The sequence below is a fragment of the Drosophila gunungcola genome, chromosome 3R, assembly GCF_025200985.1.
Source record: "Drosophila gunungcola strain Sukarami chromosome 3R, Dgunungcola_SK_2, whole genome shotgun sequence".
NCBI classification, from domain to species: domain Eukaryota; kingdom Metazoa; phylum Arthropoda; class Insecta; order Diptera; family Drosophilidae; genus Drosophila; species Drosophila gunungcola.
Window position 1 is genome coordinate 11,208,725 of NC_069139.1, and position 11,163 is coordinate 11,219,887.

Sequence of the window (11,163 nt, forward strand, 5' to 3'; positions counted from 1 at the left end):
TCCACAATATCGATTGCTTTAAACTATCGATCAGACTTTTATTGTTAGCAATTAATTTTTTTTCCCTTTTTATTGTTGTATAAAACAAATGTAAGCAAATACTATTTAATCAATTGTTTATATAATTATTTATCTATACGTATTTAAATTTAATTTATGTTTGGTTGTCCGAATACTTTTGCATTTCAAAGCGGGGTTTTTTAAAAAATGTCTTATCAGTAATCGATACGTCGATAAGAAGTTCGATAACTGTACAGCCTTTGACACTTTTGACAACCCTGGGAAAAGTTTCAAGACGCTTGTTTATTTCACTGATTTGCAGACATACGGACGGCCAGGACAAGCAAAATCATGCCCGAGTACATGCTGTGCAGGATCTGTTTGACAGAGGACATCAACTCGGAGGCGATGGCGCCACTGTTCGACGACGACGATGCCCAGTGCCGGGAGCTGGTGCGCAAGATTGAGGAAGTGGGCAGCATAAAGGTACATGTGGTGGAAGGTGCACCTGTGACCCGAACTCCGCGGCTAATTCCGCTCTGATTTTCCAGCTGGTGCCGCTGCAGAACATTCCGAGCATGCTGTGCTACAGCTGCGTGGAGCGGCTGACAAGCGCCCACAAGTTCCGGGAGCTGTGCCAGGAGAGCGAGCGGACGTTTGCCACCAATGTTGTCAAGGTATATCCCTTTTGGGCCACCCAAAGAACTCTATTTAAACTTTAAACTATTCCTCTCTCCAGGCGGAGATGAAGTCGGAGCCAACGGACGACGTGCCACACATAGTGGCGGACCACATCGAGTACATCTACGAGTCGGCCAACGACTTCATCGATGGCGTCGAGGAGGACATCGAGATGGAGAACATGATGGAGGAGCGGTTGGAGGACGGCGTTGCGGAGATCACTCAGCCTTATGACATCAACAATGTGGTGGACGAACTGGACGAGAACGACCTGCTGGTGCCGAACAGCACCGATAGCGACTACGAGCCCACCGAGCGCTGCCGCAAACCCAAGGTGCGGAAGTCTCGGATGACGAAACGTGGTCGTGGACGACCACGCGGATCTGGCTCCGGACATGCACGCAGTCTCAGCCAGGAGCGCCCATCAGTACAATCGAGCTGCAAGTCCTCGCCCGAAGAGTCCTCCACAAACATCATGTGCGAGATTTGCGGCAATATCTACTCCAAGCGGGCGGCGCTAAACATTCATATGCGTCGCCATATGGCCGAAAAGCCATTTGAATGCGAGTGGGTATTCGGTAGGGTTTTGCATGAATGCATTCAAAGGGTTTTAAAAATGAATACATGTTTGTATACTTATTGAAAAATTGTAACTTGAATGCTCTCGTACAGAACTCTGCTATAAAAAAGAAACAATTCTGATTTAATAATAATAATGTAATTGATATAACCTGACAGAATCTGCGGCAAAACATTTGCAGGCCCATCCGAGCTTAATCGCCACATTCGAGTGCACACGGGCGAAAAGCCCTTTACATGTAAATACTGCAACCGTTCATTTGCCGACCGCAGCTCTAATATACGCCATGAGAGGTAAGACAACCATTCCCCCGAAAAAAGTTTATTGCTAACTTAATTATCTTCCAGAACCCACACAAACGAGAGGCCTTTTACCTGCTCTACCTGCGGAAAGTCATTCTCCTACTCCAATGTGCTAAAGAACCATATGCTTACCCACACGGGAGAGAAACCCTTCCTGTAGCTTACTCACGAATTTGTTCAAGCCTGCTTAATCTAAAGTTCGTTGCATTTTTAGATGCCGGCCGTGCAATAAGACCTTCTCCCGCAAGCACCAGCTGGAGCAGCATATCGGCACGATGACCCACCAACAGACTGTTAGGAACCACCAGAATAACGAACCGATGCGGCACTCAGAGATCTACTAGTCCTAAAACTTGCAATTAACATTTTTATAGATAATTTAATTATAAATAGATATTGTATAAATAAAAAGAGTACAAATGGTCCGACCAGGATGTGTAACAAATTATCTTTCTGGTTTTAAACGTTATCTGTAAGACTCTAATATAATTTGTAATCGTACACCTTTTGGGCCAAAAAAAAACATTTTTAAGAGCACATATATTTTATTAAAATATGTAAATTGACAAATTTTAAAGATTAAATATTTGTTTTTAACATCAATAAACGCCATATAGCATTGTTTTTGGTTTGGTAATAAATCAATTTCTGTAAAAGGTTTAGCGTGTTTTACTAGTACATTTTTAAAAAATTTACTTCTGTTAAAAAACACATTTAAAGGCAGTACATAATATAAGCACTTATTTCATATTATATATTTTTTAATTGTTTTCAGAAAACAAACACTTATATGTGTTTAATGGATTTGGATTGGCAATAAATACGCATTTAAAAGCAGTACATAATATTAATACTTTTTGTAATTATTTTTGTTTTAATTTCTCGATTAAACACCAATAAATGGCATGGAAGGATTCAGTTGTGTTCGAAAATATATTTCTTTATGCAGTTTTTACTTTTGTTGGAAGCTAAAGTTTGACAAAAAATCGACTGTTTTTAACATCAATAAATGCCATAAAACAATGGATTAATAATGGCACTGGATTAAGTATGTATATACTTGAAGTTCTATGCTGCTTACACTCGTGTCTTCTCAAAAGACTCGGAATATTTATGTTAAGATTAGGCTTTAAACTCATATAGGTTCTTACGAATAGGTAGTATAAAGGGGGCTACAAAATAATGACTAGCTACGCTATTATAATAGACTCTGGGCTTTTTCCTTGTGAACGGTGCTGGAGAAGTGAAGCATCAGTTGGGAGATCCGCTGGAAGTGCTTCTGACAAACGTAGCAGCTGTAAAATCAAAAGGTGTTGGAATATGTAAAAAAAAACATGTAGAGTTGGCCCAAATCGAAATGCCCACTAGTGCTTCCGTTCGGCGGCATGGGTCATCTTGTGCTTGCCCAGACATCCGGAGCTTACAAAAGTCAATTCGCAGATGTCGCACTCAAAGCGTCGCTCGTTCCGATGGCGCCGGTGGTGCTCCTGGCGAGCACTCGTGTCTGAGAACCGACGTGGACAGTACAGGCAGACGTAGGGCTTTTCGCCCGTATGGATACGGCTGTGGCGAGTCAGCTCCTTCCGAGTGGCAAAGCTCCTTCCGCAATCCCTAAAAAGAATAACAGTCTTAAGCATTCTATAGAATATAAAAGCTTATTGATAAATCTCTACCCAAAAGGACAATGAAAATCCTTGATGCCTGTGTGCCTAAGTTTGTGCTCCTGAAAGTTCGTCTTGTTGTTAATGATTTTTCCGCACTCTTCGCAGGTATATGGACCAGTTCTACGATTTCGAGTTGGGTGCTTCGAGCTCATGGGTGCTTTGATTTGTCCAGCAGTCTGTGGAAGCTCTTTGATTTCGGGAATCAAAATGGATTCATCTAATGCAAGCTCGATTTGGTTATCATCAATGTCTTCATGCTTGGTGGGTTCTTTTTTTGGGTAATCTTTTCTGGTGGACTCAGTCCTCTCCAGATTCTGTTTCTCGGAAATGATGCAGCGCTGGCGAAATTTAATGGCTGTCTCCAGATCGCCCAAGCAAACCATACACAAGTGGCTGGATATTTCTTTTTTGCAAATTAGCTGGAAATCAAAAATAGCAAAGTTAAGTGCCTAGATGAAGGAAGTATTTTTAGTCCTTACCTCGACTCCTGTAATTGAATGAATTTGACGAACCAGGTGCCCATTTGCCGGGTCAAATACGTTAATTGGTGCTTCTGTTTTAGAGCAAATGCGGCAATTTATGATTCGCATCCTGGATTTTTGCTGTTTTTAAATACAAATAAAATGTTTGTTTACTTTTTTTGGCTAATAGTGTTTAGGTGCGGAATAGTTAGGGTGACACAATTGATGAAAGCATGCGCGTGGTTTTAAATTGTTGACAAGGGCTGATATATTTATTTTACTCTTTTATAATTGCACTTAATTTATTAACAAATATAAACTAATTTCTAAACTTATTGTTATTTTACCGTTTTTAAGTTTTCTAACAGCTTCCACGGTTTAATACCCCCCACTACACATGTCACTGCCACAGTTATCGTTATCGTTATCGCCGACCACTAAACAGCTGTTTCATATACATGTAGCTGATGCGTTTGCCAAACAATTCATTGTTTATATTCGAAATAAACTCAAATATTTTCCATAAACGAAATGACGCTTCAATGCAGGACCTGCGGAGGCGTCATCTATAACTCAAAAGCCAAGAATCTCTTTCACATAGAAAACGCTACGTTGCTGCAAAACGTAAATCTTGTATCTGGCGCCATGGTAAGATAAAAAATGTTTATTTTCTCTGAATTTTTTGTTAAAATATCCGCTGTAATTGCAGTTGCATGATGATCCGGAGCTGCCCAGCTGCATATGCGCATGCTGCCTGCTCGACTTAAATCAGGCCATTGTGTTCCGGGAAAGGTGCATCCAAACGCAGGAGGACTTGGTCCGGCGACTCAGAAATCCTGAACAGGAAAAGTTTGGGACAGACCTTGAGGAAGCCGAGGTGGTTGTAGATATCAAGGAGGAGGCTGAAGTCAAAGGGTTCGGCTTACCTTTGGACAATTCTATCGAAAAAGTCGATGAGTTCTTTGAAGAGTTTCAAGATGTAGACGCAGATGCGGAGGCGTATAACGTCGAAGTGGGCGAAGAGGTGTCCCAAGATGCCGACTCCCTTGTCTCCAGTGTGCAGAAGGAGTTTGAGTCAATTTACGACGATGACGAAAGCACCACAACAGAGAACAAGGAGTTCGTGGAGGAAGTAAAGGGTGCCTATTACAATGAACGTGAGGATGAGAGTAATGGATCCTCTCCAGATTCACCACCGCCCTCGACAAAGCGGGCGCAAGGTCGCCCCAGAGCAAGTAGTTGCTCCTCGGAGACGACGACCTCGAAGCCCAAAAGAAAGAAACAGTACGTCACGTGGAAAAACTTGACCGAGGACCAGATCGTAGAGCGAAAGCGGCAGCAGCGGAAGCGGGACTGCGTCTGCGAGCAGTGCGGCCGCCATTTCACCGACCAGAGCAACTTCAAGCTGCACATGCTGCGGCACACGGGCATGAAGAACTTCGCCTGCCAGGAATGCGGTAAGCAGTTCTACACCGAGCACCTCATGTCACTGCACCAGAGGATCGTGCACCAGGGCGAGAAGCCCTACGCCTGCCGATACTGCACCAAGTCCTTCCACAACAGCACCACCCGCGTCATCCACGAAAGGTAGGTGATACTTACATATTTTTCATTCGTAGGTATTAATTTAATTTATTTAAACTTATCTGAAGAAATTAGTATAGTAGTAGTATATTATCGACTTAAATTATTCATAGCCAAACTTGATAAAGTTTGTACAAAGGTTATAATTTTAATTAATTTTAATGTTTTTTTTTTACTTTTTATTTAATACTAAACAAATGTATATTTTTAATAGTGAGTATTAATCAACCAATTCATTCTATTAAATAAGTATTATTATTGTTATTATTCTTCGACTTAAATTGGGTTGGTAAATTTCTGAGAACTGTTGATCAGAAAAACTTACACACAAAAATTTCATAACAATTTTAAGCGAAAAGATTTCTGATAAACTTCTCTAAAATTGCTATCGAAGTTTTGGAGTGCTAATAAAGAATATTTATTTCTAGAGTTCACACTAATGCCAAGCCTTACAGCTGCAACCTATGCGACAAAAGCTTCAGCTCGGCTTCCGGACGCAAACGGCACGAATTGATTCATACAGGTGTGCGGGCCTTTTCGTGAGTATAATTAATATGTTTCGGCGATCCAAAACTTAGTTAATTTCCATTTCAGCTGCACTATCTGTGAGCAAACTTTCCAGCGCAACACTCATCTTAAGGCCCACCTGCGGTCCAAGTTTCACAGTTTAAGAGTGAAAAACAACGGACTCGAAGGCACAGAATGAAAAAAAAATTTTCTGAAAATTATACTTTTTATTAGTTTTTAAAAACAAACTTTCTAAGTTCTTTTAATTTGGGAGTAGATTTCACTTTTTGATTACGATATCTGGCGCCACTCTTTGCGAATATAATCGATAACAGGGCTGTGCCAAAAAAATCCGAAGTGGCAACACTTACCGCCTCCAGTTTCTTTTTAGTAGTACGGCAAGGCTGTACAGTTTTAGTTTGTTTGGATAATATATTTAATGAAATTGTAACAATATATCTTAGCGGGGTGAAGAAGAGTCCGCATTATTTTTTAGTTTTAAATTATTAAATTTAAAACGCGTTGAAATATTTCGCTATAGAGTGCCAGTTATTGGTATATTTTGGCGCTTCAGCTACGGTCACACCGCTCAAATTTCCTCTAAATTTGACATTTTATTCCGCTTAAGATTTAATTTAAATTAAAACAGGTGGTTTCGAGGAAAATTTAAAGTATTTTAGGCGACACTTGGACGAAGCTAAAACCGCCCCCGCAAGAATTCCACACCTTCCCAATTGCACTGTGAAAAAAACCGGTTGCTGACCTTCGGCAGCATGGAGCGTCGTCGCTTTAACTTGAGCAGCATGTCGCCCATGGCGGATTCCACGCGGATTGACGCGTCGCTAATGTGAGTGCCCACCTGTCGTTCTCAATTGGACTCGATTACAAATCACAGTTTTTTTCCTTTGTTCAGGGGCAATCGCCACTCGCCCGCCAGTTTCTTGAGGGGGCTGAGTCCCAAGGGGGCGAACACCACGCTCAATGGCACCCGCACCCCGGAAAGGTCATTGATGAACCACACGGCCACATCGCCCAGCAGCATATCGCGACAAAAACTGAACCTCAGCCAGTTGGATCCCAGGTACGTGGCCTAGTTTCTTAATTGCACCGCTTGGTGAAAGTACAGCCATCCAGAGCATAAAAGTCTTAGGATCTGATTACTTGAAGAGGAGTTGTGGTAAAATATATAAAAGCTCCCCGAATATTGATTTTAATTTCGTCCCTTTCAAAAGAATATTATTGATTTTAAGATCTTCAATATTAACTTCAACCCCAACCGATCTTACAGAACATTTGTCGATGTGCACAGCAGTGGACTGGCCTCCCGGATAGTGGCCTACCATGAGAGCAGCCTGGGCGGACGCAGTGGTCTGCAGCGCAGCATGTCCGCCAGCAATCTGTACAATCCACTGACGCAGCCGCGCAGGGCTCCCGCCACCCCGCTGCCCTACAAATCGAAGGTGCCGGCGCTTTCCATGACCCAAATTGCACCACCGGAGCGGAGCTTCTATTCCGGCAACACACTGCCCAGCCTTTTGCGCTCCAACTCTCTGGCGGGAGTGGTGCACAAGGCCAGCGAGCAGGAGCAGCTGTCGCGGGAGAATCGACCAATCTTGCATCCGCCGCATCCGCAGCACGAGAGTGAACCAACCAGGAGCGTGCTGGAGGAGCTCAAGGAGATTTCGCGGAAGCGAATCAACAGTGGTGTAAGTTTAAGCCCTCAACTTCTATCCCCTCGAAAGGACACAAGCTTAGGCTTCGCTTGCTTTCAGGATGCGTCCTCGCCTCACGACTTTACGAAAAGGAGTTGCCATCGAGGTGTGGACTTTGTGGACCACCACCGTCACCAACAACAGCTCACCCAGATGCCGCAGCATCAGCAGCAGCAAAATCAGTCCTTTAAGAGACAACGCGAACTCACTGTATCGGTTCCTCTCAGGCATCATTCGACATCGCTGGTGCCTGCTCCACCTTCAATGCAGCATATGCTCTCCAATGGCAGCATATCGCCCACCCAGTCGCCGGAGCAGCTTGCCAAGCGGCCCAACTGCAGCTACAACAACGACATTGCCTCCTCGCTGAGCTCCAGTCGGCGGCACAGAAACAAGCGGAAGCTGTTCGACATGCGGGAGAGCTTTCAGCGGAGCAAATGTGAGCCCACTGCCAGTGGGAGCTCGCCGGACAACTCCCCCGGCGAGAATGTGGCCAAAATTCAGCGTAAAGTGATCGCAGAATCGGTTACCAAGGCGTCGAGCATGCCCGTTCTCTCTGTGTCGCCAGTGCCTCCTGCGCGGACAATTTCAGCACCTCCAGCAGATCAGAGATCTGCAGAAGTTCCGACTGTGACGGAGAAACCCAAGCTTACGCTATTCAATGCGCGGCAGTCTCAAACGAAAGCGGAACAGCCGCGACAGGATCTGAACAGTCCGGAGGTTGATGCCGGGGAATGCGCGGGCATTAATTTTGTGAAGCCTAAGCAGCAGAACTCCATGCTGGGCGTTAAAAATCCCAGTGTTGAACGCACGCACAAGACCAAACTGGCCATAATGCTCAGTGGATTGAAGGGTGAACTGTACCATGGTGAACCGGACGAACTAGACGCTCCAGCGCCAGCTCCTGTGGACCTGCCAACGCCCATAAAACCTACAATTGCGCCGCCTGTGACTACAACTACAACCACCACGACCACAACCTCCACCGCGACCATGAGTACTTCGGCGCCCAGCAAGCCGGTAATACTAAGTAACCAGGTGATAAAGCCAGCGGAAACGTCAACCACAAGTACCACCGACCCACTGCCGAAACTTGTGTTTGGCCAGTCGGCGACGACCGCTTCACCGAACCCAGCAGCGGCGCCAAAGACCACCGAGAAGGATCCGGCACCACCAGCAGGAATCCCTGCCAAGCTCGAATTACCAGCTAAATCTTTGGCGCCTGCAGCAACAACTCAACCATTGATTACTTTTGGCACACCGAAATCCTCTGCTGCACCCACACTCTCATTTGGAAATGCCAGCACTACTGTAACTACTACTTTAAGCACCAGTGCCACCACCACAAAGCCAATGTTCTCATTTGGGCAACCGTCTGCCAATGGAACAACAGTAGGCGTCGCATCTGGATTCAAAATAGACAGCCCCGCAACGACAAAAGCCAATTCAACTAACTCAGGAACGCCGGCCACAACTACAACTACTTTTGGAGCGGTCACAACTACAATTACTTTTGGAGCGGCCACAACTACAACTACTTTTGGAGCGGCCATACCAACGACGACATCGACCACGTCATCCATCAGCTTTGGCAAGCCGATTTCAGCAGGACCAACAGGACCGGCCACAATGAACAACCCAGCCACAGAAATAATATCGCCATTTGGAACAGGACCATCGACCACTAGCAATGCGATGAACTCATCGGGAAGCAAACCAATATTTGCCTTTGGACAGTCGGGCAATGCAACCTCAGGGACTCCGGCAAGCAGTGGAAATGAAGCACCTGCTGCCAAACCGGCTGTTTTCAGCTTTGGCGGTAGCACCACTCAACCAGCTGGAGCAGCATTAACACAATCGTTTGGCAGTCAATCGCAGCCGGGCGCTAACTCTTTTGCCGGGGTTTTCAGTCAACCCGCGGCTACCAAGGCCGAGCCAACTAAGCCTGGTATCTTCGGAAGTCAGGACAACAGCTTTGGAAGCGCCTTTAAACCACCAGGAGATGCCGCAGCAACCACAGCTGCCGAGCCTGCCAAGCCATTCGGTTTTGGAGCTACCACAACCGTGGCAGGCGGAGCCCCAGCGCCCACGAATCTCTTTGCCTTTGGAGGATCAGCCACATCGAAGACAACAGAACCTACTACAACTAATACCGCAAACAATGTGTTTGGTCAGAATGCAGCTACCACCAAGCCCTTTGCCTTTGGAGGAGCAGCAGCAGCAGCAGCTGGAGGAAGCAGTGAAAATAAGGACAACAAATCAATATTTGCATTTGGAGGAGGAGGAGGAGCAGGAGCAGACAACAACTCGGCAGCCAAGCCGAGTTCGTTGTTTAACTTTGGCGGCGCGGAAAAGAGCGCACCACCTGCCTTTGGCAGCGCAGCACCATCGGCATCATCTGCAGCGCCCACACCGGCAAGCAACGCCTTTGGATTCGGCTCAGCCCAGCAGAAGCCTGCCACACCCATGTTTGGCAGTGGATCAGCCCAACAGGCCGCGTCTGCAGCCCCTCCTGTGGCAGCCACCAAACCATTTGGATTTGGAGGTGCCCAGCAGGCGTCTGCACCATCGGCGTCGCCAGCTTCTGGAGGATTCTCGTTTGCCGCAGCGGCATCAAAGAATACCTCTGAAGCGAGTGGAACAAATATGTTTGGCAGTCCCGCCAGCACCAGCAAGACGACTTTTAACTTTGGCGGAAACACCGGCAACCAGACAGGAGCAGCATCGCCAGGTGGCTTCTCTTTTGCCACACCAACCAAGAAGGAAGCGCCTGCGGCCACAAACATGTTTGGAAGCCCCAACACCGGAGTGGTTAAGCCAAGCTTTAGTTTTTCAAACAACAATCCGTGCACCCAATCAGCAGCTCCTGCTCCGGCGCCCAGCTTTGGAGGATTCGGAGCACCAGCAGCGCCACCAACAGGCGCATCCAATCAGAACAAACCGTTTGCCTTTGGAGGAGGCTCGGCGGCTCCCGCTCCCAGCGCCTCACCCATGGGCGGCAACCTGTTCGCCAATGCGGTGGCTGCCACCCAAAACCAACCGAAGCCGGGAGGAGTCTTCCCGTTCGGCGGGGCTAAGAGCACCGCCAGCAGCACGACAGCCGGCAATGCGCCCTTCTCCTTTGGCGGAGCAGCTACAGGCGGCATCGCCTCGCCGCCCAGCAACCAGGGCATGAACACAGCGAAGCCATTCACCTTTGGAAGCCCAGCACCTGCGCCGGCAGCTAGCAATCCGGCAGGAGCCTTCAGCTTCGGCGGCGGCGGCAGTCCGGCCCAACAGGCGAACGCCGGAAACATGTTCGCCCCACCGTCGGAGAGTCGACCCATCCGCAAAGCCACCCGGCGACTGCAGAAATAAGTCCGCGACCCAAATTAATGTGTAGTTCATTATTGTTTTTCTAGTTAAATTATTGTTTTTTACCAGACAGTGCAGGAATGTAGTTGGCAATCCAAAATGTAATATACAAATCCATTTCTGTAAATGTGATTGTCTCTAAAGCGTATAGAATTAGAAACGTATCATTTAATTATATTTTTATGCATTCAATAAACAAAATGTATGTTATTGAAATCAATATAAAACCAACTAAAAATAAACAATGAAGTATGAACCTTGAAGTGTTCAAATTACATTTGAATCTTTTCCTTTATTTGGGTCCATCCTTTATTGCAT

General features: G+C 46.1%; 4 protein-coding genes across 4 annotated transcripts; 3 read left to right on the forward strand and 1 right to left on the reverse strand.

Annotated features, from left to right (window-relative positions):
- The first annotated feature begins 260 nt into the window (after positions 1-260).
- LOC128253449 (transcription factor Ouib) lies at positions 261-1,997 on the forward strand. Its single transcript, XM_052981847.1, has 6 exons — positions 261-486; positions 552-677; positions 740-1,248; positions 1,420-1,554; positions 1,609-1,719; positions 1,778-1,997. Exons 1-6 carry the CDS (start codon positions 352-354, stop codon positions 1,905-1,907), a joined length of 1,146 nt encoding a protein of 381 aa, XP_052837807.1. The 5' UTR covers positions 261-351; the 3' UTR covers positions 1,908-1,997.
- A 98-nt stretch (positions 1,998-2,095) lies between these two features.
- On the reverse strand, positions 2,096-4,099 carry LOC128253518 (zinc finger protein 8). The gene is made up of 5 exons (XM_052981979.1): positions 4,036-4,099; positions 3,707-3,829; positions 3,237-3,646; positions 2,929-3,174; positions 2,096-2,858 (listed from the first exon to the last, which is right to left on the reverse strand). Exons 2-5 carry the CDS (start codon positions 3,815-3,817, stop codon positions 2,762-2,764), a joined length of 864 nt encoding a protein of 287 aa, XP_052837939.1. The 5' UTR covers positions 3,818-3,829; positions 4,036-4,099; the 3' UTR covers positions 2,096-2,761.
- A 10-nt stretch (positions 4,100-4,109) lies between these two features.
- LOC128253441 (transcription factor Ouib) lies at positions 4,110-6,027 on the forward strand. The gene is made up of 4 exons (XM_052981832.1): positions 4,110-4,336; positions 4,398-5,275; positions 5,701-5,811; positions 5,867-6,027. The coding sequence occupies exons 1-4, from the start codon at positions 4,220-4,222 to the stop codon at positions 5,976-5,978; spliced, it is 1,218 nt and encodes a 405-aa protein (XP_052837792.1). The 5' UTR covers positions 4,110-4,219; the 3' UTR covers positions 5,979-6,027.
- A 278-nt stretch (positions 6,028-6,305) lies between these two features.
- Positions 6,306-11,122, forward strand: LOC128253272 (nuclear envelope pore membrane protein POM 121). Its single transcript, XM_052981555.1, has 4 exons — positions 6,306-6,626; positions 6,693-6,860; positions 7,068-7,485; positions 7,552-11,122. Exons 1-4 carry the CDS (start codon positions 6,553-6,555, stop codon positions 10,846-10,848), a joined length of 3,957 nt encoding a protein of 1,318 aa, XP_052837515.1. The 5' UTR covers positions 6,306-6,552; the 3' UTR covers positions 10,849-11,122.
- Positions 11,123-11,163: the final 41 nt, after the last annotated feature.

Bases quoted from the DNA above. Each gene is read 5' to 3' on its own strand.
- LOC128253272 (XM_052981555.1), top strand. From the start codon at position 6,553: ATGGAGCGTCGTCGCTTTAACTTGAGCAGCATGTCGCCCATGGCGGAT. The intron at 6,627-6,692 runs GTGAGTGCCCAC...TCCTTTGTTCAG, and splicing joins CGGATTGACGCGTCGCTAAT to GGGCAATCGCCACTCGCCCG. The intron at 7,486-7,551 runs GTAAGTTTAAGC...GCTTGCTTTCAG, and splicing joins GGAAGCGAATCAACAGTGGT to GATGCGTCCTCGCCTCACGA.
- LOC128253441 (XM_052981832.1), top strand. From the start codon at position 4,220: ATGACGCTTCAATGCAGGACCTGCGGAGGCGTCATCTATAACTCAAAA. The intron at 4,337-4,397 runs GTAAGATAAAAA...CTGTAATTGCAG, and splicing joins ATCTTGTATCTGGCGCCATG to TTGCATGATGATCCGGAGCT. The intron at 5,276-5,700 runs GTAGGTGATACT...ATTTATTTCTAG, and splicing joins ACCCGCGTCATCCACGAAAG to AGTTCACACTAATGCCAAGC.
- LOC128253449 (XM_052981847.1), top strand. From the start codon at position 352: ATGCCCGAGTACATGCTGTGCAGGATCTGTTTGACAGAGGACATCAAC. The intron at 678-739 runs GTATATCCCTTT...TCCTCTCTCCAG, and splicing joins TTGCCACCAATGTTGTCAAG to GCGGAGATGAAGTCGGAGCC. The intron at 1,249-1,419 runs GTGGGTATTCGG...ATAACCTGACAG, and splicing joins GAAAAGCCATTTGAATGCGA to AATCTGCGGCAAAACATTTG.
- LOC128253518 (XM_052981979.1), bottom strand. From the start codon at position 3,817: ATGCGAATCATAAATTGCCGCATTTGCTCTAAAACAGAAGCACCAATT. The intron at 3,647-3,706 runs GTAAGGACTAAA...TTTGATTTCCAG, and splicing joins ATTCAATTACAGGAGTCGAG to CTAATTTGCAAAAAAGAAAT. The intron at 3,175-3,236 runs GTAGAGATTTAT...TATTCTTTTTAG, and splicing joins GATTTTCATTGTCCTTTTGG to GGATTGCGGAAGGAGCTTTG.